Source organism: Pipistrellus hanaki (genome assembly GCF_964339955.1).
Source record: "Pipistrellus hanaki genome assembly, chromosome: 15".
In the NCBI taxonomy this organism is placed as follows: Eukaryota; Metazoa; Chordata; class Mammalia; order Chiroptera; family Vespertilionidae; genus Pipistrellus; species Pipistrellus hanaki.
Window position 1 is genome coordinate 46,360,248 of NC_140517.1, and position 24,180 is coordinate 46,384,427.

The 24,180-nt window shown below is 60.6% G+C and overlaps 1 protein-coding gene across 8 annotated transcripts; it reads left to right on the forward strand.

Annotated features, from left to right (window-relative positions):
- The first annotated feature begins 477 nt into the window (after positions 1 to 477).
- Positions 478 to 22,101, forward strand: CPT1C (carnitine palmitoyltransferase 1C). 8 transcript variants are annotated; one of them, XR_014796960.1, is made up of 19 exons: positions 478 to 709; positions 1,962 to 2,108; positions 3,998 to 4,137; positions 4,705 to 4,876; positions 11,282 to 11,383; positions 11,473 to 11,610; positions 12,332 to 12,409; positions 12,592 to 12,699; positions 12,780 to 12,864; positions 13,530 to 13,725; positions 14,311 to 14,493; positions 15,142 to 15,247; positions 17,057 to 17,173; positions 18,146 to 18,310; positions 19,536 to 19,665; positions 20,363 to 20,515; positions 21,236 to 21,349; positions 21,673 to 21,765; positions 21,892 to 21,939. XR_014796960.1 is itself a non-coding variant. In XM_084905910.1 (19 exons), exons 2-19 carry the CDS (start codon positions 1,974 to 1,976, stop codon positions 22,072 to 22,074), a joined length of 2,409 nt encoding a protein of 802 aa, XP_084762036.1. In that variant the 5' UTR covers positions 478 to 709; positions 1,962 to 1,973; the 3' UTR covers positions 22,075 to 22,101. The 8 variants fall into 8 exon arrangements, 6 of the variants coding, with proteins under 6 accessions (XP_084762036.1, XP_084762038.1, XP_084762039.1 ...); XR_014796961.1 differs by having other exon boundaries at positions 19,536 to 19,602; XM_084905910.1 differs by having other exon boundaries at positions 19,531 to 19,671; positions 21,892 to 22,101.
- The last annotated feature ends 2,079 nt before the right edge of the window (positions 22,102 to 24,180 follow it).

Genomic DNA, 24,180 nt, shown 5'->3' on the forward strand with positions numbered 1-24,180 from the left:
CTCCTCCGCACCAGCGCAGTTGCACCTTGTATGGGTAGCTCTGTGGCTCTATCTGATCCCAAACCAGCTTTCCTCCCTGCCTGGGATGGCAGGGCGGAGATTCGCTCCAGCTCCTGGACACCCCACGCGCGTGACTGGACTTCACCGGAGGTGGGCTTCGAGTCCCCGGGTAAGCCTCGTTCCCGCCCCCGGGGGAGAGCAGACCGGAGCCCGGGAACCTGGGGCTCAGAGGACAGATGCTGCTTAGAACTGATGGAGAAGGAGGCGGGGAGAGAGGGACAGCGGGGACCCACGCCGGGAGCGGATTGGAGGCTGGGGCTCGGGGGGCGGGGACAGCGCAGCGCCATCGGGAGGGGGCGGGGAGAGAGGGACAGCGGGGACCCACGCCCGGAGGGGATTGGAGGCTGGGGCTCGGGGGGCGGGGACAGCGCAGCGCCATCGGGAGGGGGCGGGGACAGGGAGCCGGGATTGGAAGGGGCGGGGACAACCAGGGGAGGCACACGCTGGACAGAAGTCGGGGGTCCTGGGTGGTGGATGATCGGGGCGCGCAGGAACCCCTGAAGCCCCTCGGCCAGGTCGCGGACTCGCCGCCCTGGGCCGCACATCTCTATGCGAGTGGGGGACGGGCCTGGCGCTCCGCACCGGGGGTCGGGGAGGGGTGAGCCGGCCTGGTCCCCAGGACCCCATCGGCGGACCCCTGCCCGGCGGAGTAAGTACGGACGGGAGGGGCCGAGCCGCAGCGGGGGCGGGAGGCCCGGGTCTCAGGCTGGGCGTCCAGCTTCTCCATCACTTGTCCTCGCAGCATCCCTGGCTGCGGGGCATGCGCAGTGGAGGGCTCCCTCCCCCACCCCCGCCGGCCCCTGCTGCGGGGGAGGGGGCGCCGAGCCAACCCGGAGCGGGTGCATGATAGACAGTCCCCCCACACTCACCCTTACCCACCCCACCCCACCCCACCCTCACCCACCCCACCCTCACCCACCCCACCCCACCCTCACCCACCCCACCCCACCCTCACCCACTCCACCCCACCCGGAACGGGACACGGAAACGGGTGGGCAGTGCCAGCCAGCTTCGGGCAGGTGTTTGTTTTAAGAGGGTCCAGTTCTGATATTTTCCTCGGAGACCCCATAACTCACCCTAGACGGACACCCCCCCCGCCCCACCCCCGAATTTTGAAAGTCCTACATTGGGAGGAGGCACTGCCCCCGCCCTGCATCCTCAGCACAGACACAAGGAGGGTAAACGGAGTTAGCCCTCCCGCCTGTGTGTGGGTTCACAGAGGTCTACGGAGGTCCCCCCAATACCGAGCGTCTGGCCGGGACCCTCAGACCCTCAGGTGCTTAGGAAGGAGGAGCTGTCCTGGGTCTGAGGGAGGAGGGGCTGGGGGCATGGACTCCTGGGTCTGAGGGAGGAGGGGCTGGAGGCCTGGACCCCTGGGTCTGAGGGAGGAGGGGCTGGGGGCCTGGACCCCTGGGTCTGAGGGAGGAGGGGCTGGGGGCCTGGACCCCTGGGTGTGAGGGAGGAGCGGCTGGGGGCCTGGACCCCTGGGTCTGAGGGAGGAGGGGCTGGAGGCCTGGACCCCTGGGTCTGAGGGAGGAGGGGCTGGGGCCTGGGCTCCTGGGTCTGAGGGAGGAGGGCTGGGGGCCTGGACCCCTGGGTCTGAGGGAGGAGGGGCTGGGGGCCTGGACCCCTGGGTCTGAGGGAGGAGGGGCTGGAGGCCTGGACCCCTGGGTCTGAGGGAGGAGGGGCTGGGGCCTGGGCTCCTGGGTCTGAGGGAGGAGGGCTGGGGGCCTGGGCTCCTGGGTCTGGGGAAGGAGGGTCTGAGGGAGGAGGGGCTGGGGGCCTGGGTCTGAGGGACGAGAGGCTGGGGGCCTGGACTACTGGGTCTGAGGGAGGAGGGTCTGATGGAGGAGGGTCTGCGGGAGCAGAGGGCGGGGAGCTCAGGGCCTCTGTCCTCCCAGGGCCGGCGGGACATGGCGGAGGCGCACCAGGCCGTGGGCCTCGGGCCCGCGCTGCCCTCGGGGGCGGAGGCGGCCCCGGGCGCCCTGCTGCAGGACATCTACCTGTCCGGACTGCGCTCCTGGAAGAGGCACCTCGCCCGCTTCTGGGTGAGCAGGGCTGCGGGGGGCCTCCCTCCGGGGATCTGCTATCTGCTTCCGGGAACTCTGTCCCCGTCCAGGGCTCCTTACAGCTGCTTTCTGGTCTGGGGCCCTCAGCCTCACCCACTGGGAACCCCTACTCACCGCCTTCCCCACACCCCCAAACTCCACTCCCACCCCAATTTCTAGAACTCAGTCCCCTTCCCATGGCGCACTTCTCAGCTTTCCCTCCCATCTCCAGGAGTTAAAGTGGGTGGGCCTGCCAGGCAGGGTGGCTCAGTGGTTGGTGTAACCTGGGTTACAGTTTTCTCCCCACCCCTGGTCCGGGTGCGTGCGGGAGGCAACTAGTTGATGTGTCTCTCTCACATCGATGTTACTCCTCTCTCTCTCTCTCTCTCTCTCTCTCTCTCTCTCTCTCTCTCAATTAAAAAAAGTATCCTCAGGTGAGGAGTAACAAAAAAGAAAGAAAGAAAAATAACCACATTTGCCTGTAATGTTCCTGCCAAGCCAAAGGCAGACCAGTAAATAAACCCCAAGGAGCAGTAGAGTAGCGATGGAAAGGATCGCCGTAGTGGCACTTATTGAGCACCTGCTGAATGCCTGGCTCCGAGCTGCTCCAAGCAGGCCCTTCCCCCGACCCCTTCTCTGCTTTATTTTTCTCCACAGCACCTAGCGCTGTCTGACACACTGCTCTCAGCCCTTCGCTTATGTACCCGTTATCTCTGCCCCCCCCCAGTGTAAATATCTGTGCTTTCCGATGGTCTTAGGCTCACAGCAGCGGTTCTCTCAATAGATAGTGACATTACGATTCATAACAGTAGCACATTTACAGCTATGAAGTAGCAACAAAAGTAATTTTTTAAAAATATATTTTATTGATTTTTTACAGAGAGGGAGAGAGAGGGATAGAGAGTTAGAAACATCCATGAGAATCATCGATCAGCTGCCTCCTGCACACACACACACACACACACCCCCCGCGGGGAATGTACCCACAACCAAGGCACATGCCCTTGACCAGAATCGAACCTGGGGCTCTTCAGTCCGCAGGCCGACGCTCTATCCACTGAGCCAAACTGGTTAGGACTTCATCCTTTCTTTCTTTCTTTTTTTTCTTCTTCTTTTTTTTTTTAATATATTTTATTGATTTTCTACAGAGAGGAGGAGAGAGGGACAGAGAGCCAGAAACGTCAATGAGAGAGAAACATCGACCAGCTGCCTCCTGCACACCCCCCACTGGGGATGTGCCCGCAACCAATGTACATGCCCTTGACCGGAATTGAACCTAGGACCCTTCAGTCTGCAGACCGACGCTCTACCACTGAGCCAAACCGGTTTCGGCTCATCCTTTCTTTCTTTTTAAAATATATTTTATTGATTTTTTACAGAGAGGAGGAGAGAGAGTTAGAAACATCGATGAGAGAGAAACATCGACCAGTTGCCTCCTGCACACTCTCCACTGGGGGATGTGCCCGCAGCCAAGGTATATGCCCTTGACCGGATTCGAACCTGGGACCCTTCAGTCCGCAGGCTGACGCTCTATCCACTGAGCCAAACCGGTTTCTTGAGTGACCTCCCTGAGGACAGACTAGATCAGGGGTCTTCAAACTACGGCCCGCGGGCCACATGCGGCCCGCAGAGGAGTCTGATCCGGCCCGCCAGGTTTTTTGGGCAACAGTAGGAATTAGTAGTTCATATAGTCCGGCCCTCCAGCTCTCTGAGGGACCGTGATCTGGCCCCCACTTTAAAAAGTTTGAGGACCCCTGGACTAGATCATTCTGCCGCCCCCTGGGTCTTGGGCACCCAGCTCGGAAGCCAGCACACGCTGGGCGCTCGATCAGTGTCTGAGGGTTGTGCTCAGAGAATGCGATTGCACGGACGCTCTCCCTTCCCCACAGAACGACTTCCTCGTGGGCGTGTTCCCCGCCAGCCCCCTCAGCTGGCTCTTCCTCTTCAGCGCCATCCAGCTCGCCTGGTTCCTCCAGCTGGACCCTTCCCTGGGCCTGACGGAGAAGATTAAAGAGCTGCTGCCGGACTGGTGAGTCCCCACTTCTGCCCAGTAACCTCCCTGGTTCCTTTCCCAGCACCTGGTGGGTTGCTCTGTCAGTGTGCTGTGCCCGCTACAGAAAAGTAACCTCTGATTGCTGCTTTGGGACAGATTACTAAAGGTACGGCCTCAGTAAAAAAGGAGGTGCTTTTCTCTCTGCTGTCCATCCTGGCTGCTGCTTGTTAAGAGGGATGGTGACAAACTAGAAAATGTCTCATATGGTTATGCATATTAATGAAAGTGTGAACTCTGCTAGTCTCTGAGTGTGCACTTTTAGATAAGACACTTCACCAGTTTAGGTATTGGAGTTTTCGTTTTTATTTTTACTGATTTCAGAGAGGAAGGGGGAGACAGAGAGAGAGAGAGAGAGAGAGAGAGAGAGAGAGAGAGAGAGAGAGAGAGAAAATCAATAATGAGAGAATCATTGATCAGCTGCCTCCTGCATGCCCCCTACTGGCGATGTGCCCGCAACCAAGGTACATGCCCTTGACCGGTGAGGCTGGCGGGCGGGGTCGGAGGCCGGGAGACCAGAGGCCGGAGGCTGCTCTCTCCTCCCAGGGGCGGACCGCACCACCGGCTCCGGGGGGTCCTGGCGGCCGCCCTGTTCGCCTCCTGCCTGTGGGGCGCCCTGGTCTTCACGCTGCACGTGGCGCTGCGGCTGCTGCTGTCCTACCACGGCTGGCTCCTGGAGCCCCCCGGGGCCATGTCCTCGCCCACCAAGACCTGGCTGGTATGTGAGGGCCTGTGGGGGCTTCCTTCTCTGTCCCCCCTTCTCCGGGTCCCTGTCCCCCTCCCTCCGGGTCCCTGTCCCCCCTCCCTCCGGGTCCCTGTCCCCCTCCCTCCGGGTCCCTGTCCCCCTCCCTCCGGGTCCCTGTCCCCCCTCCCTCCGGGTCCCTGCCCCCCCCTCTCTGGGTGTCTGTCCCTCTCCCTCTGGGTCTCTGTCCCTCTCTCTCTGGGTCTCTGTCCCCCTCTCTCCGGGTCCCTGTCCCCCCTCTCTCTGGGTCTCTGTCCCCCTCTGTCTGGGTCCCTGTCCCCCTCTCTCCGGGTCTCTGTCCCCCTCTCCCTCTCTGGGTCTCTGCCCCCCCCTCTCTGGGTGTCTGTCCCTCTCCCTCTGGGTCTCTGTCCCTCTCTCTCTGGGTCTCTGTCCCTCTCTCTCTGGGTCTCTGTCCCCCTCTCTCCGGGTCTCTGTCCCCCTTTCCCTCTATGGGTCTCTGCCCCCCCCCCCGGTCTCTGCCCCCCTCTCTCTGGGTCACTGCCCCCCCCCGGGTCCCTGTCCCCCACTCTCTGGGTCTCTGTCCCCCTCTCTCTGGGTGTCTGTCCCCCTCTCTCTCTGGGTCTCTGTCCCCCTCTGTCTGGGTCCCTGTCCCCCTCTCTCCGGGTGTCTGTCCCCCTCTCTCTGGGTGTCTGTCCCCCTCTGTCTGGGTCTCTGTCCCCCTCTCTCTGGGTGTCTGTCCCCCTCTCTCTGGGTGTCTGTCCCCCTCTCTCTGGGTGTCTGTCCCCCTCTCTCTGGGTGTCTGTCCCCCTCTCTCTGGGTGTCTGTCCCCCTCTCTCTGGGTGTCTGTCCCCCTCTCTCTGGGTGTCTGTCCCCCTCTCTCTGGGTGTCTGTCCCCCTCTCTCTGGGTCTCTGTCCCCCTCTCTCTGGGTCTCTGTCCCACTCTCTCTGGGTGTCTGTCCCCCTCTCTCTGGGTGTCTGTCCCCCTCTCTCTGGGTCTCTGTCCCCCTCTCTCTGGGTGTCTGTCCCCCTCTCTCTGGGTGTCTGTCCCCCTCTCTCTGGGTGTCTGTCCCCCTCTCTCTGGGTGTCTGTCCCCCTCTCTCTGGGTGTCTGTCCCCCTCTCTCTGGGTGTCTGTCCCCCTCTCTCTGGGTCTCTGTCCCCCTCTCTCTGGGTGTCTGTCCCCCTCTCTCTGGGTGTCTGTCCCCCCCTCTCTCTGGGTGTCTGTCCCCCCCTCTCTCTGGGTGTCTGTCCCCCCCTCTCTCTGGGTGTCTGTCCCCCCCTCTCTCTGGGTGTCTGTCCCCCTCTCTCTGGGTGTCTGTCCCCCTCTCTCTGGGTGTCTGTCCCCCTCTCTCTGGGTCTCTGTCCCCCTCTCTCTGGGTGTCTGTCCCCCTCTCTCTGGGTGTCTGTCCCCCTCTCTCTGGGTGTCTGTCCCCCTCTCTCTGGGTGTCTGTCCCCCTCTCTCTGGGTCTCTGTCCCCCTCTCTCTGGGTCTCTGTCCCCCTCTCTCTGGGTGTCTGTCCCCCTCTCTCTGGGTGTCTGTCCCCCTCTCTCTGGGTCTCTGTCCCCCTCTCTCTGGGTGTCTGTCCTCCTCTCTCTGGGTGTCTGTCCCCCTCTCTCTGGGTGTCTGTCCCCCTCTCTCTGGGTCTCTGTCCCCCTCTCTCTGGGTCTCTGTCGCCCTCTCTCTCTGGGTCTCTGTCCCCCTCTCTCTGGGTCTCTGTCCCCCTCTCTCTGGGTCTCTGTCCCCCTCTCTCTGGGTCTCTGTCCCCCTCTCTCTGGGTCTCTGCCCCCCTCTCTCTGGGTCTCTGCCCCCCTCTCTCTGGGTCTCTGTCCCCCTCTCTCTGGGTGTCTGTCCCCCTCTCTCTGGGTCTCTGTCCCCCTCTCTCTGGGTCTCTGTCCCCCTCTCTCTCTGGGTCTCTGTCCCCCTCTCTCTGGGTCTCTGTCCCCCTCTCTCTGGGTCTCTGTCCCCCTCTCTCTGGGTCTCTGTCCCCCTCTCTCTGGGTCTCTGTCCCCCTCTCTCTGGGTCTCTGTCCCCCTCTCTCTGGGTCTCTGTCCCCCTCTCTCTGGGTCTCTGTCCCCCTCTCTCTGGGTCTCTGTCCCCCTCTCTCTGGGTGTCTGTCCCCCTCTCTCTGGGTCTCTGTCCCCCTCTCTCTGGGTCTCTGTCCCCCTCTCTCTGGGTGTCTGTCCCCCTCTCTCTGGGTCTCTGTCCCTCTCTCTCTGGGTCTCTGTCCCCCTCTCTCTGGGTCTCTGTCCCCCTCTCTCTGGGTGTCTGTCCCCCTCTCTCTGGGTGTCTGTCCCCCTCTCTCTGGGTCTCTGTCCCCCTCTCTCTGGGTCTCTGTCCCCCTCTCTCCGGGTCTCTGTCCCCCTCTCTCTGGGTGTCTGTCCCCCTCTCTCTGGGTCTCTGTCCCCCTCTCTCTGGGTCTCTGTCCCCCTCTCTCCGGGTCTCTGTCCCCCTCTCTCTGGGTCTCTGTCCCTCTCTCTCTGGGTCTCTGTCCCCCTCTCTCTGGGTGTCTGTCCCCCTCTCTCTGGGTGTCTGTCCCCCTCTCTCTGGGTGTCTGTCCCCCTCTCTCTGGGTCTCTGCCCCCCTCTCTCTGGGTCTCTGCCCCCCTCTCTCTGGGTCTCTGTCCCTCTCTCTCTGGGTCTCTGTCCCCCTCTCTCTGGGTGTCTGTCCCCCTCTATCTGGGTGTCTGTCCCCCTCTCTCTGGGTCTCTGTCCCCCTCTCTCTGGGTCTCTGTCCCCCTCTCTCTGGGTGTCTGTCCCCCTCTCTCTGGGTCTCTGTCCCCCTCTCTCTGGGTGTCTGTCCCCCTCTCTCTGGGTCTCTGTCCCCCTCTCTCTGGGTCTCTGTCCCCCTCTCTCTGGGTCTCTGTCCCCCTCTCTCTGGGTGTCTGTCCCCCTCTCTCTGGGTGTCTGTCCCCCTCTCTCTGGGTCTCTGTCCCCCTCTCTCTGGGTCTCTGTCCCCCTCTCTCCGGGTCTCTGTCCCCCTCTCTCTGGGTCTCTGTCCCTCTCTCTCTGGGTCTCTGTCCCCCTCTCTCTGGGTGTCTGTCCCCCTCTCTCTGGGTGTCTGTCCCCCTCTCTCTGGGTGTCTGTCCCCCTCTCTCTGGGTCTCTGCCCCCCTCTCTCTGGGTCTCTGCCCCCCTCTCTCTGGGTCTCTGTCCCTCTCTCTCTGGGTCTCTGTCCCCCTCTCTCTGGGTGTCTGTCCCCCTCTATCTGGGTGTCTGTCCCCCTCTCTCTGGGTCTCTGTCCCCCTCTCTCTGGGTCTCTGTCCCCCTCTCTCTGGGTGTCTGTCCCCCTCTCTCTGGGTCTCTGTCCCCCTCTCTCTGGGTCTCTGTCCCCCTCTCTCTGGGTCTCTGTCCCCCTCTCTCTGGGTGTCTGTCCCCCTCTCTCTGGGTGTCTGTCCCCCTCTCTCTGGGTCTCTGTCCCCCTCTCTCTGGGTCTCTGTCCCCCTCTCTCTGGGTCTCTGTCCCCCTCTCTCTGGGTCTCTGTCCCCCTCTCTCTGGGTGTCTGTCCCCCTCTCTCTGGGTCTCTGTCCCCCTCTCTCTGGGTCTCTGTCCCCCTCTCTCTGGGTCTCTGTCCCACTCTCTCTGGGTGTCTGTCCCTCTCTCTCTGGGTCTCTGTCCCCCTCTCTCTGGGTGTCTGTCCCCCTCTCTCTGGGTCTCTGTCCCCCTCTCTCTGGGTGTCTGTCCCCCTCTCTCTGGGTCTCTGTCCCCCTCTCTCTGGGTCTCTGTCCCCCTCTCTCTGGGTGTCTGTCCCCCTCTCTCTGGGTCTCTGTCCCCCTCTCTCTGGGTGTCTGTCCCCCTCTCTCTGGGTCTCTGTCCCCCTCTCTCTGGGTCTCTGTCCCCCTCTCTCTGGGTCTCTGTCCCCCTCTCTCTGGGTCTCTGTCCCCCTCTCTCTGGGTGTCTGTCCCCCTCTCTCTGGGTGTCTGTCCCCCTCTCTCTGGGTCTCTGTCCCCCTCTCTCTGGGTGTCTGTCCCCCTCTCTCTGGGTGTCTGTCCCCCTCTCTCTGGGTCTCTGTCCCCCTCTCTCTGGGTCTCTGTCCCCCTCTCTCTGGGTGTCTGTCCCCCTCTCTCTGGGTCTCTGTCCCCCTCTCTCTGGGTGTCTGTCCCCCTCTCTCTGGGTCTCTGTCCCCCTCTCTCTGGGTCTCTGTCCCCCTCTCTCTGGGTGTCTGTCCCCCTCTCTCTGGGTCTCTGTCCCCCTCTCTCTGGGTCTCTGTCCCCCTCTCTCTGGGTCTCTGTCCCCCTCTCTCTGGGTCTCTGTCCCCCTCTCTCTGGGTCTCTGTCCCCCTCTCTCTGGGTGTCTGTCCCCTCTCTCCGGGTCTCTGTCCCCCTCTCTCCGGGTCTCTGTCCCCCTCTCTCTGGGTCTCTGTCCCCCTCTCTCTGGGTGTCTGTCCCCCTCTCTCCGGGTCTCTGTCCCCCTCTCTCCGGGTCTCTGTCCCCCTCTCTCTGGGTGTCTGTCCCCCTCTCTCTGGGTGTCTGTCCCCTCTCTCCGGGTCTCTGTCCCCCTCTCTCTGGGTCTCTGTCCCCCTCTCTCTGGGTCTCTGTCCCCCTCTCTCCGGGTCTCTGTCCCTCTCTCTCTGGGTGTCTGTCCCCCTCTCTCCGGGTCTCTGTCCCTCTCTCTCTGGGTCTCTGTCCCCTCTCTCTGGGTCTCTGTCCCCCTCTCTCTGGGTCTCTGTCCCCCTCTCTCTGGGTCTCTGTCCCCCTCTCTCTGGGTGTCTGTCCCCCTCTCTCCGGGTCTCTGTCCCCCTCTCTCTGGGTCTCTGTCCCCCTCTCTCCGGGTCTCTGTCCCCCTCTCTCCGGGTCTCTGTCCCTCTCTCTCTGGGTGTCTGTCCCCCTCTCTCTGGGTGTCTGTCCCCCTCTCTCTGGGTCTCTGTCCCCCTCTCTCTGGGTGTCTGTCCCCCTCTCTCTGGGTCTCTGTCCCCCTCTCTCTGGGTGTCTGTCCCCCTCTCTCTGGGTGTCTGTCCCCCTCTCTCTGGGTCTCTGTCCCCCTCTCTCTGGGTCTCTGTCCCCCTCTCTCTGGGTCTCTGTCCCCCTCTCTCTCTGGGTCTCTGTCCCCCTCTCTCTGGGTGTCTGTCCCCCTCTCTCTGGGTGTCTGTCCCCCTCTCTCTGGGTCTCTGTCCCCCTCTCTCTGGGTCTCTGTCCCCCTCTCTCTGGGTCTCTGTCCCCCTCTCTCTGGGTCTCTGTCCCCCTCTCTCTGGGTGTCTGTCCCCCTCTCTCTGGGTGTCTGTCCCCCTCTCTCTGGGTCTCTGTCCCCCTCTCTCTGGGTGTCTGTCCCCCTCTCTCTGGGTCTCTGTCCCCCTCTCTCTGGGTGTCTGTCCCCCTCTCTCTGGGTCTCTGTCCCCCTCTCTCTGGGTCTCTGTCCCCCTCTCTCTGGGTCTCTGTCCCCCTCTCTCTGGGTCTCTGTCCCCCTCTCTCTGGGTCTCTGTCCCCCTCTCTCTGGGTGTCTGTCCCCCTCTCTCTGGGTGTCTGTCCCCCTCTCTCTGGGTCTCTGTCCCCCTCTCTCTGGGTCTCTGTCCCCCTCTCTCTGGGTCTCTGTCCCCCTCTCTCTGGGTGTCTGTCCCCCTCTCTCTGGGTCTCTGTCCCCCTCTCTCTGGGTCTCTGTCCCCCTCTCTCTGGGTGTCTGTCCCCCTCTCTCTGGGTGTCTGTCCCCCTCTCTCTGGGTCTCTGTCCCCCTCTCTCTGGGTCTCTGTCCCCCTCTCTCTGGGTGTCTGTCCCCCTCTCTCTGGGTGTCTGTCCCCCTCTCTCTGGGTGTCTGTCCCCCTCTCTCTGGGTCTCTGTCCCCCTCTCTCTGGGTCTCTGTCCCCCTCTCTCTGGGTCTCTGTCCCCCTCTCTCTGGGTGTCTGTCCCCCTCTCTCTGGGTCTCTGTCCCCCTCTCTCTGGGTCTCTGTCCCCCTCTCTCTGGGTCTCTGTCCCCCTCTCTCTGGGTCTCTGTCCCCCTCTCTCTGGGTGTCTGTCCCCCTCTCTCTGGGTCTCTGTCCCCCTCTCTCTGGGTCTCTGTCCCCCTCTCTCTGGGTGTCTGTCCCCCTCTCTCTGGGTCTCTGTCCCCCTCTCTCTGGGTCTCTGTCCCCCTCTCTCTGGGTCTCTGTCCCCCTCTCTCTGGGTGTCTGTCCCCCTCTCTCTGGGTCTCTGTCCCCCTCTCTCTGGGTCTCTGTCCCCCTCTCTCTGGGTCTCTGTCCCCCTCTCTCTGGGTGTCTGTCCCCCTCTCTCTGGGTGTCTGTCCCCCTCTCTCTGGGTCTCTGTCCCCCTCTCTCTGGGTCTCTGTCCCCCTCTCTCTGGGTGTCTGTCCCCCTCTCTCTGGGTCTCTGTCCCCCTCTCTCTCTGGGTGTCTGTCCCCCTCTCTCTAAGTCTCCACCCTCCCCCTTTTTCTGGGGGGTGGGTATCTGTCGCATTTGCTCTGTGGGTTTAATGACCCACAATTCCCTCTCCCCCCTCAGGCCCTGGTCCGCATCTTCTCCGGCCGCCACCCAATGCTCTTCAGCTACCAGCGCTCCCTGCCGCGCCAGCCGGTGCCCTCGGCGCAGGACACCGTTGGGAAGGTGGGCCGGGCCCTGGAGGGGAGGGGAGGCGGCGGGCGGGCTGGGGCGCGCTCGGGGTGTGACCCACCTGCCCCTACGCCTCCTCTCAGTACCTGGAGTCCGTCAGGCCTGTCCTCTCGGACGAGGACTTCGCCTGCACGGCGGGCCTGGCGCAGGACTTCCTGCGGCTGCAGGCGGCGCTGCTGCAGTGGTACCTGCGGCTCAAGTCCTGGTGGGCGTCCAACTACGTGAGTGCCTGTGGGAAGGCGGAGTCTGAGCCAATCCCCGCCCCCGCGGGGTAAGCCCCGCCCCGCCCACAGCCCCGAGGCCCTGCGGCGATTGGAGGCCCCAGACACCAGGCATTCTGGGCCCCGCCCCATACTCAGTCAGCCCCGCCCAACGCCCCGCCCACAGCCCCGAGGCCCTGCAGCGATTGGAGGCCCGAGATGCCGGGCATTCTGGGCCCCGCCCCCGCCATGGGCAGCATGCCTTGGTGCTCCCTCTGTGTCAGTCATATGGATATAGCTTTTTCTTTTTCTTTTTTTAAAAAAAATATATTTTATTGATTTCTTACGGGGACCAAGGGAGAGGGATAGAGAGTTAGAAACATCGATGAGAGAGAAATATCAATTAGCTGCCTCCTGAAAATCCCCACTGGGGATGTGCCCGCAACCAAGGTACATGCCCTTCACCAGAATCGAACCTGGGACCCTTCAGTCCACAGGCTGACACTATCCACTGAGCCAAACCGGTTTTGGCCTAGCTTGTTCTTTTTAACAGCTGCGTAATATTTCACAGCCTGAGGCTAGCTTCTAGGGTGTTGCTAGTGACTGACCAGGCCTGCCTCCTGCCTTGGGCCCCGCCCTCCCCGTTAGACACAGCCAAGTCTCGGGTGGCTGGACCCTCCCCCTGTCCCCCCCTGCATGGGCCCCGTCACCCCAGCTTCGTGTCTGTGTGACCCATCCCCAGGTCAGTGACTGGTGGGAAGAGTTCGTGTACCTTCGCTCCCGCAACCCGCTGATGGTGAACAGCAACTATTACCTGATGGTGAGCGGGAGAGGCGGGCTCGGCGCTGGGGAGGGGGCAGGCTCCTAAAATGTGGGGTTTAGGGTCAGGGACCCACATCACAATCTTGAATTCCCCATCCGCCCTCTGTGGGGGGCAGGGCCTGTGTGTGGGGGTCAGGGGCAAGCCTGACCCCAGGCGTTCTGCTGTCCCCCCTCGCCCAGGACTTCCTGTACGTCACGCCCACCCCGGTGCAGGCCGCCCGCGCCGGGAACGCGGTGCACGCGCTGCTGCTGTACCGCCAGCGCCTGGAGCGCCAGGAGATCCTGCCGGTGAGGGCCCCGGGGGCGGGGGCCATGGCCGCGGGGCTGCGGGGCCCCTGGGGGCAGCTCCCGAGCCCGGTCTCCCGCAGACGCTGCTGATGGGCATGCGGCCCCTGTGCTCCGCCCAGTATGAGAAGATCTTCAACACCACGCGGGTCCCCGGGGCCCGGAAAGGTGAGGCCCTCCCCGCCTGGCTCTGGGGGCGGGCGGTGCAGCCAAGGGCACCTGCTCTGGGGCCCGCCGCCCCGGTTTGCATCCCAGCACCGTCCTACTCGCCCTGTGACCTTGAGCAAGTGACCCTCCCTGGGCCTCGGCCGCCCCGTCTCTCAAATGGGATAAGGACAGTCTTTTTTTTTTTTTTTTGTCTTTTTTCTTTTTTCAAATATATCTTATATATTTTTTTTTATAGAGAGGAAGGGAGAGGGATATAGTTAGAAACATTGATCAGAGGGAAATATCCACCAGCTGCCTCCTGCACACCTCCCACTGGATATATGCCACCTACAACCAAGGTACATGCCCTTGACCGGAATGGAACTCCAGACCCTTCAGTCCGCAGGTCAATGCTCTATCCACTGAGCCACACCGGTCAGGGCCGCAGTTGCTATTCTTTTCTTCTTCTTCTTCTTCTTCTTCTTTTTTTTCTTCTTCTTCTTCTTCTTCTTCTTCTTCTTCTTCTTTTGCTTGTTTTTATTTTTTTTTGTGTGTGTGTGTGTGTTTTTTTTGGTTTTGGTTTTGGTTTTAATTTTTTTCTTTTTTTGTTTTTATTTTGTTCTTGCTAGTTTTATTCTTAATGTTTCCAACCCTCCCGCCCCCACACTCTGCCCCTGTCCCTCCAGACCACCTCCGCCACCTCCCGGACAGCCGGCACGTGGCGGTGCTCCACCGGGGCCGCTTCTTCCGCGTGGCCACCCACGGCCCCGGCGGCCTGCTGCCCCCGCGCGCCCTGGAGCAGCAGTTCCAGCGCATCCTGGACGACCCGGCGCCCGCGTGTGCCCAGGAGGAGCACCTGGCGGCGCTGACGGCGGCGCCCCGGTGAGGGGGGTCTCCCCGAGGCTGGGGGGGTCACCCCGAGGCTGGGGGGTCTCCCCGAGGCTGGGGGGGTCACCCCGAGGCTGGGGGGGGGGTCACTCCGAGGCTGAGGGGTCACCCCGAGGCTGGGGAGGTCACCCCGAGGCTGGGGAGGTCACCCCGAGGCTGGGGGGGTCTCCCAGAGGCTGGGGGGTCACCCCGAGGCTGTGGGCGGGGTCACCCCGAGGCTGGGGGGTCACCCCGGGGCTGGGGGGTCTCCCCGGGGCTGGGGGGTCACCCCGGGGCTGGGGGGGGTCTCCCCGAGGCTGGGGGGTCACCCCGGGGCTGGGGGGTCACCCCGGGGCTGGGGGGGGTCTCCCCGAGGCTGGGGGGTCACCCCGGGGCTGGGGGGGTCTCCCCGAGGCTGGGGGGTCTCCCCGAGGCTGGGGGGTCTCCCCGAGGCTGGGGGTCACTCCGAGGCTGGGGAGGTCACCCCGGGGCTGGGGGGGGTCACCCCGAGGCTGGGGGGGTCACCCCGAGGCTGGGGTCATCCCCGGGCTGTGGCGGGGGCCGGGGGCCGGGGGGCCGGGCTCAGGCGCCTCCCCGCAGGGACGTGTGGGCGCAGGCGCGGAGGGCCCTGCAGGGCCGCGCCCCGGAGGCCCTGGAGGCCGTGGAGGGCGCCGCGTTCTTCGTCTCGCTGGACGCGGAGCCCGCGGGGCTCGCCCGGGAGGACCCCGCCGCCTCCCTGGACGCCTACGCGCACGCGCTGCTGGCCGGCCGCGGCCACGACCGGTGCGTCCGCCCGGGGCCTGGACCCCCCACCCCACCCCCACCCCGACCTGCGACCCGGACCCCGGATTTGGGCCTGATGCTCTGGGCCCTGGATGCACAGACCCTGAGCCCCAGTCCCGGGCACCTCCAGGCCCAAGGGCCCCCTGGATCTGAGGACCCCAGACTCAATGGCTTGCGACCTGGGGACCTCCGAGCCAGAGAACCCCAGACCCGGACCCGGACCCTCAGACCCAGAGATCCCCAGAGCCCGGACCCCAAGACTGGGATCTCAGACTCAGAACCCCGAACCCCCAGACCTGAATGCTGGCATCCCAAACCCCAAAACAACTCCCCCCCCAGACCGGAGACCCTCAGAGAACTTCCTGGATGCCCACCAGTCATCCTGGTCTCTGAGCCCCGGGACCTCCCAGCACCCCCTGAGCCCCGCACCTTCCCGGGTCCGTTCTCTCAGAATCCCCCGCTTTTCCGCACCCCGGACCGGCCTCCGTGCCCGTCTACAGCCTCCCCTTGGAGGCCCGCCCTCTTGGGGATCCCACACCAGCCCGATTGCAGAAAAGTCTCCCCTCCCGGAAATCCCACAGGTCCCTCGGAGCACCCCGACTTCCCCCCGGCCCCCCCCTTTGGTGACCTCTGTGACCTCTCCCGCAGCTGGTATGACAAGTCCTTCACCCTCATCGTCTTCTCCAACGGGAAGCTGGGCCTCAGCGTGGAGCACTCGTGGGCGGACTGCCCGGTCTCAGGGCACATGTGGGAGGTAGGGCGGCCGGGGGACCCCACCCCGGTTTCCAGGGACCTTCCTCCCCGGGACTCAGGGTCGGAGGAAAAGCGGAGGCCGGGGGAGAGGGAGAGGCCGGCCAGGGCTGCCCGGAAACCAGGAGCCTGGGTGGACAGTGGGGGCTCAGAGAAGGAAGCGGATGTGCCCAGCCACTGAGCCAGGAACTGCAGGGCAGGACTGTGAATCCAGAATGTTCTGAGGCCGAGCTGGAGCCGCCTCTGAGCTGGGCTGTGCGGCCTCACCCGTTCCTCCCCTCCCCCAGCCTGAGGTTCCCCTCCCGCCGGCGAAAGGCTGGGTTTCCTTTTATCTTTTTAATTGATTTATCTATTTTTAAATTATCCATTTAAAAAAATATATTTTTTAATTATTTTAACAAAAAAATTTTAAAATATATTTTATTGATTTTTTACAGAGAGGAAGAGAGAGGGATAGACAGTTAGAAACATCGATGAGAGAGAAACATCGATCAGCTGCCTCCTGCACACTCCCCACTGGGGATGTGCCCGCAACCAAGGTACATGCCCTTGACTGGAATCGAACCCGGGACCTTTCAGTCCGCAGGCCGACGCTCTATCCACTGAGCCACACCTGTTTTGGCAGGTGCTTGATTGGGGTTGATTTAAAATATTTAGCAGGCCCGGCTGGCGTGGCTAGTGTTTGAGCGTCAACCTATGAACCAGGAGGTCACGGTTTGATTCCCAGTCAGGGCACAGGCCTGGGTTGGGGGCTCCATCCCCAGTGGGGGGAGGGGGGGCATACACAAGGCAGCTGATCATTGATTCTTTCTCATCATTGATATTCCTATCTCCCTTTCCCTTCCTCTCTGCAATTAATAAAAATGTATTTTTTTAAAAAATAAAAGTATTTAGCAATATTGAACAATAATAAAAAGCAGGGTGCGGGCCCCGCACAGTCAGATGGATTCTGAGGGGGTCCCCGGGGGGCAGAGCCGCCAAAAATATAAAATAAAATTTTCTTTTTATATTTTTCTCACTTTTTTGTGATGGCTTATATCTCAATCTACTCTACAAAAGCTGCTTTTACCATCTCCTTGATGAATAAGTATTTTATGAAAATTGGCACTAGAGAAGAAAATCAGGATTTACAAAATTCCTTTCAGATTCAACATAATTCAATCAACTTTTATTTTTTTATTTTTTTAATATATTTTATTGATTATTTTACACAGAGGAAAGGAGAGAGATAGAGAGCCAGAAACGTCGATGAGAGAGAAACATCCACCAGCTGCCTCTTGCAAACCCCCTACCGGGATGTGCCCGCAACCAATGCACATGCCCCTGACTGGAATCGAACCCGGGACTTTTAAGTCCCCAGACCGACGCTCTACCACTGAGCCAAACCAGTTTCGGCTCAATCAACTTTTAGTCCAAATATTTAATGATAAGATATCCCCAAATAATGAGATGACAATAAAAAAAGAATGTTAATTTTTTAAAAAAATATATTTTATTGATTTTGTACAGAGAGGAAGGGAGAGAGATAGGGGGTCCCCGGGAGGGTGTGGGCCCCGCACGGTCAGATGGATGCTGAGGAGGTCCCCGGGAGGGCGGGGCCTCAGCCTGTGAGGGGGTCAGGGATGGGAGGCGCTGTTGGGTGTCAGCTTCACTCCGGCTCTCCATGGACTTGAACCTGAGAGCCCTCTTGTGAGCATCAGGGTTTCTCCTCACGGACAGACGCCGGGCACTAGAGGGCCTGGCCCGAGAGGTCCCGGTTAGACGGACCAGAGGGAGGGGGTGGGGGGCCGCTCACCTCCTGCTTTGCACACAGTTCACTCTGGCCACAGAATGCTTTCAGCTGGGCTACTCGGTGGACGGCCACTGCAAGGGCCACCCTGAGCCCGCCCTGCCCCGGCCCCAGCGGCTGCGCTGGGACCTCCCAGAGAAGGTGAGCCTGGGGGCCGGGCCTCCCCTCCGAGTCCCCAAATTCCTGGCTTTGATGCTTAAACTCAGCCTCCCCCCAAACTCAACCTCGAGACCAGCCTCATCCCCTACAACCGCAGCTCTGGCCCCGTCCCCACCACCAATGCCATCCTCAATCCCAATCTCATCTCTCGATCCAGTCCTGCCCAACCCCATGCCCACCCCAAGCTCATCTCCATCCCAACTCTGTCACCATCACTATCACCATCCTCAGTTCAGTCCTGTTTCCAACACCACACCCACCTGAAACCCCAGCCCTCCCTCCAGCCCAGCTCCAGCCCAACCCCAGCCTCCTTCCATCCACAACCCCATTCCCGCCTTAATCTCCGTCTCCACTTTTAACCCAACCCAGTGGTCAGCAAACTCATCAGTCAACGGAGCCACATGTCAACGGTGCAATGATTGAAATTTCCTTTGAGAGCCACATTTTTTAAATTTAAATTTCTTCTAGCCGAAACCGTTTGGCTCAGTGGATAGAGCGTCGGCCTGAGGACTGAAAGGTCCCAGGTTCGATTTTGGTCAAGGGCATGTGCCTTGGTTGCGGGCACATCCCCAGTGGAGGGTGTGCAGGAGGCAGCTGATGGATGTTTCTCTCTGATCGATGTTTCTAACTATCCCTCTCTCTTCTTCTCCGTAAAAAATCAATAAAATATATATTTTTTAAAACACTTCTAGCGCCACTTCTTCAAAACAGACTCGCCCAGGCCGTGGCATTTTGTGGAAGAGCCACACTCAAGGGGCCAAAGAGCCGCATGTGGCTCTCGAGCCGCAGTTTGCTGACCACGGGCCTAGCCCTTCAACTGCATTCCCAATTTCCAGGACCACCCCAATCCTACCTCCATTCCCATCACCACTTCCGGCCTCGTTCGTCCCCAACCTGCGTCTCACTCCCATCTCTGACCCGCCTCCCCCCCTCCCTCCCTCCCTCCTCCGGCAGGTCCACCGGTCCATCTCTCTCGCCCTGAGGGGAGCCCAGGCCTTGTCCCGGGACACTGACTGCCACGTCTTCCCCTTCTCCCACTTTGGCAAGGGCCTCATCAAGCGCTGCCGCCTGTCCTCCGACAGCTTCGTCCAGGTGGCTCTGCAGCTGGCCCTCTTCCGGGTCAGTCGGGTCCCCTCCCTGCCCCACCCCCTCTCCGGAGCTCGGTGCCCTGGTCCCCCAACACCTGCCACGTCAGCCCCTTTCATGACCCTTCTTGGCCGTTGTGGGTCCACTATCTCCCCCAGCCCAGAGGTACTTTTTAAAAAATATTTTTTTTAAATATATTTTATTGATTTTTTACAGAGAAGAAGGGAGAGGGATAGAGAGTTAGAAACATCGATGAGAGAGAACTATCAATCAGCTGCCTCCTGCACACTTACTACTGGGGATGTGCCCGCAACCCAGGTACACGCCCTTGACCGGAATCGAACCTGGGACTCTTCAGTCCACAGGCCGACGCTCTACCCACTGAGCCAAACCAGTCAGAGCTCTTTAATATTTTTATTTTATTTTTATTTTTTATTTTATTTTTTTAATTTATTTTTTTTAATATATTTTATTGATTTTGTACAGAGAGGAAGGGAGAGAGAGACTTAGAAACATCGATGAAAGAGAGTCATCGATCAGCTGCCTCTTGCACACCCCCTACTGGGGATATGCCCTTGACCAGAATCGAACCCGGGTCCCTTCTGTCCCCAAGCTGATGCTCTATCCATTGAGCCAAACCGGTCTCTGCCTTATTTTTATTTTTTATTTTTTATTATTTTTTCTTTAATATTTTTAGAGAGAGAAGAATGGAGAGGGAGGGAGAGAGAGAAACATTGATGTGACAGTGAAACCTTGATCGGCAGCCTTCTGCATGCCACCCCACTGGGGATGGAGCCTGCAACCTTTGTGTTGTTGTTAATCCTCACCCGAGGATATTTAGCCATTGATTTTTTTAGAGAGAGATAGTGGAAGGAACAGGGAGAGACAGAGAGAAACATGGATGTGAGAGAGACACATGGGGTGATTGTCTCCCACATGCACCCTGACCAGGGCCAGGATGGAGCCTGCAACTGAGATACATGCCTTTGACCAGAATCTAACCCTGGACCCATCCGTCCGAGGGCTGGTGCTCTATCCACTGAGCCACACCAGCTAGGGCGAGCCAGCAGCCTTTTGGTGTGCAGGACGACGCCAGCCAGCTGAGCCGCCCCGGAGGGCGGGTCTGCCATCTTGAATCCTCTCTCCCAGCCACGCAGGGCAGGGAGGGCGGAGGCGGTGGGTCCAGAGGGGGGTCGCGTCTGGGGAGACTCCCTGAGCCCAGGTGACGGGCTCCTCCTCTCCTTGTCCCCCAGGACAGGGGTCGCTTCTGCCTGACGTACGAGTCAGCCATGACCCGCCTGTTCCTGGAGGGCCGGACGGAGACGGTGCGGTCCTGCACGCGGGAAGCCTGCGACTTTGTGAGAGCCATGGAGGCCCGGGAGGCGACCGTGGGTGTGAGCCTCCTCCGAGGCCTCGGTCATGTCCAATCCGCACCAGGCACCGGCGGATGGGCACGGAGCGCCTGCTGGGGGCGCTGGGCGGGGAGGACAGGCGGGGCTCTGAGAGAGAATCATCGATCAGCTGCCTCTTGCACGCCCCCTACTGGGGATCGAGCCTGCAACCCAGGCCTGTGCCCTGAACAGGAATCAAACCGTGGCTTCCGGTTCATAGGTTGACACTAACCACTGAGCCACACCGGCTGCACTGACATAGACTTGAATGGGGTCTCACAGGACACTGGGGGAGCACCCTAGAGGGAGCCCTCTGGCCACAGTGCAGCCCTCTGATGATTACTTACCCGGTGTGACCTTGTGACTGCCATTGGCACCACTGCTCCTGCTCCCTCTCTGCTCAGACACCCCCCTCCGCCCCAGGCACCTCTGCTTCCTCTCCCCGGTCGTGTGGTTCAGTGGGAGGGGTTTCAGAGACCTGGGGACCCCGCTGCCTCTGCTCTGCGCGGTGTCCCTGGCAGGTGACTCCCCCCCCCCCCCCAGCCCGGTTCCACCTGTAAAACAGCTGCTGTCTCGCCTTGCAGGGGTGTTGCAAGCTGGGGTGAGGAGGCCAGGGGTGTGACAGACCCCCCCCCCTCCCCGCAGTAAGCCCATTTCCTGTTTTTCCATGACCTGTGACCTCCGGGGACCCCAGGACTCGCAGCGCCTCTCCCTGTTCCGCCTGGCGGTGGCCAAGCACCAGGCCCTGCTGAAGGCGGCCATGAGCGGCCAGGGCGTCGACCGCCACCTGTTCGCGCTCTACATCGTGTCCCAGCTCCTCCACCTGCCGGCGCCCTTCCTGGACCAGGTTGGGGCGCAGGGGAGTGGTGAACCCCGGGAGGAGGGGGGCACGTGGGGGCAAGGACGGGGAAGTTGGAAAAAGGAGGTAACAGCGGAGGAGAGAGCTAAGGAGACAAGGCCGAGAGGGAAGGGAAAGAGGCCAGGCCAGGGAAAGGGGGCGGAGAGAAAGGGAGAGGGGCGTGGTCATAGATAGAAAGGGGCGGAGCTTGTCAAAGCGAGAGGAACTCCTTGACCTGAAGAAGGGCGTGGCCTTGGCAGTGGGCGTGGCCGGGGAGAAAGGGGCGGGGCTGGTCCCAAGGAAAGGAACGCCCCTCACCTGAAGGGGGCGTGGCCTGGGGTGTGGGTGTGGCCTGGGAGAAAGGGGCGGGTGGGGGCGGGTTCCAGAGGAGCGGAGAGGTGGTCAGAAGGAGAAGGGCAGAGGGGCGTGGTCACCGATAGAAAGGGGCGGGGCTGGTCCCAGGGAGAGGGACGCCCATCACCTGGAAGAAGGGGGGGGTGGCCTGGGCGGTGGGCGTGGCCGGGAGAAAGGGGCGGCCCGGAGGGGGGAGAAGGGCAGAGGGCAGGTGGGGCAGATTTAGGGGGAACGGGCAGCCAGGGGGCAGGTCAGAGAGGGCTACAGGGCTGTGTAGTGGAGCGGAGCCGAGGGGCGCAGACCTGCGAGTCTGTTGGTCTGTTTTTCTCTTTTGGGGGAGGAGGGAGGGTGTCTGTGACCGGCCTCCTCCCCCAGGTTCACTCGGAGCAGTGGCAGCTGGCCACCAGCCAGATCCCCGTCCAGCAAGCCCACCTGTTCGACGTCCACAACTACCCCGACTACGTGTCCTCCGGGGGAGGATTTGGGCCTGTGAGTGGAGCCCCGGGCCCTGAGGGAGGCGGGCGCTGCCTCCTGCCTCCTCCTTCTGCCTCCTCCTCCTCCTCCTCCTTCTACCTCCTCCTCCTCCTCCTCCTCCTGCCTTCTCCTCCTATTCCTTCTCCTCCTCCCCCTCCTGCTCCTCCTTCTCCTCCTGCTCCTCCTCCCTCCTCCCCCTCCTCCCCCTCCTCCCCCCTCCTCCCCCTCCTCCTCCTCCTCCTCCTCTTCCTCCCCCTCCTCCTCCCCCTCCTCCTCCTCCTCCTCCTGGTGGGGAGGCACGGGGCCTCCTCTGTGCCCCTCACTCTGCCCCTCTCCAGGTGAATGACCACGGTTACGGCGTTTCTTACATCTTCATGGGGGATGGCGCGGTCACCTTCCACATTTCCAGCAAAAAATCCAGCACAAAAACGGTGAGACCCGCCGGCCACCTCCTTCCTCGGGACCCAGGAGCCTGGACCCCTCCTCCCTCCTCCTTCCCTCCCCCAGCCCCCAGCCCCCGGCCCCCGGCTCCCCCGGACGAGGCCGCTCTCCCCCAGGACTCGCACCGGCTGGGGCAGCACATCGAGGACGCGCTGCTGGACGTGGCCTCCCTGTTCCCGGAGGGGCAGCGCCTCCAGCGCGGGGGCAGGGCGCCGGGGGCGGAGGGCGCGGGGAGCAGGCGCGGGCCTCTCCCCTGCCGCCAGGGGCCCCAGGGCACCCCTGCCGCCCCCCAGCTCTGACCTCCGCCAGCGGGGACCGGGCTCTGCGGCCGCCCGGTGAGGACAGAGGCTCCCGTCTGGGTCGGGGAACCCCCCATCTGGGCCAATAAAGACGTGTGCGCTGGGTGTGTGGTTTCCTCTGCTCTTGGCCTGGGCAGGGCTGGGGGAGGGAGGAGACAGGCCCCGTCCACCTCAGGCCGAACCGTGAGTCCCCAGTTCCAAGCACAACTTCAGTGACCAGCCCAGTTCACCGCATTCCCACCTCCGGTCACTGAGGCCAATCCCAGTCAAACAACCCCACGTCCTCAGCCCAGTCCCGCTGCCCCAACATCAACTGTCCAAATTGGGGGTGGGGGGTGGGGTGTGCATTTCTTATCAATGCTCTCGCCAACTCTTGTTCATCCAATCTAATTAATGTAATATTATTATTTTTTAAAAATATATTTTATTGATTTTTTACAGAGAGGAAGAGAGAGCTAGAAACATCGATGAGAGAGAAACATCGATCAGCTGCTTCCTGCACACCCCCCACTGGGGATGTGCCTGCAACCAAGATACATGCCCGTGACCGGAATCGAACCCGGGACCTCTCAATCCCCAGGCCGACGCTCTACCCACTGAGCCAAACCGGTTTCGGCATAATGTTATATTATTGATACAGTGAACTAATACAGGGTGTTTGGAGGGATATGTAAGCCAGTCATGTGAGCCACTAATGTAATTAAAAATGGTTAATACAGCCGAATCCTGTTTGGCTCAGTGAATAGAGCGTCGACCTGCGGACTGAAGGGTCCCGAGTTCGATTCCAGTCAAGGGCATGTACCTTGGTTGCGGGCACATCCCCAGTGGGGGGTGTGCAGGAGGCAGCTGATGGATGTTTCTCTCTCATCGATGTTTCTTGCTCTCTATCCTCCCTTCCTCTCTGGAAAAAAAAAAAATCAATAAAATATACCTTTAAAAAAATGGTTAATACCCCGTGAACCTGGGTTGGAAAATGTAAAATTGCTAAGGTGTCAGTACTACCCAAAGCGTTCTACAGACTCGACGCAGTCCCCATCGGAGTCCCGATAGCATTTTTCACAGAAATAGAAAAATTCCAGAGCAATCTTGGAAAGGAAGCACAACGCTGGAGGTCTCACACTTCCCGATTTCAAAACTTGTTATAGCCGAAACCGGTTTGGCTCAGTGGATAGAGCGTCGGCCTGCGGACTGAAAGGTCCCAGGTTCGAATCCGGTCAGGGGCATGTACGTTGGTTGTGGGCACATCCCCTGTAGGGGGTGTGCAGGAGGCAGCTGGTCGATGTTTCTCGCTCTCTATCTCTCTCTCCCTTCCTCTCTGTAAAAAAATCAATAAAATATATTTAAAAAACAAAACTTGTTATAAGTTACTGTCAGCACAGTAGTATGGACAGTGTGGCGCTGGCAGAAAGACAAGCAGAGGGGCCGATGGAATAGAGTAGAGAGCCCAGAACTAAACCCTCATGTATGTGGGCCGATGAGCTCTGACAAACAGAGTCAAGATCACTCAATGGGCAGCCTTTTCGATAAATGGAAACTGGGTTCCCACATGCAAAACAACCAAGTTGGACTCTTACCTCACTCCATAGAGGACACTCAACTCAAAATGGATCCAAGACCTACATGTAAAAGCTAAAACTTGAAACTTTTTTTTAATTAATATTTTTTTTATTGATTTCAAAGGGGAAGGGAGAGAGAGAGAAACATCAATGATGAGAATCATCGATTGGCTGCCTCCTGCACGCCCCACACTGGGGATCAAGCCCGCAACCCAGGCATGTGCCCTTGACTGGAATTGAACCTGGGACCCTTCAGTTCGCAGGCTGATGTTCTATCCACTGAACTACACCAGCTGGGCTAAAACGAAACTCTTAAAACGGGAGAACAGCTACATGCCACTGGATTTGGCAATGATTGGCTGGACATGACAGCAGAAGCACAGGCAACAACAGAAAAATAGATAAATTGGGCTACCTCAAAATTCAAACCTGTGCCACGAAGGATATAACAGAGTAAAAAGACAGCCCACGTAATGGGGGGAAATATTTGCAAAGCATTTATCTGACTAGGAGTTAATATCCAGAACTACAACACAACAGCAACAACAAA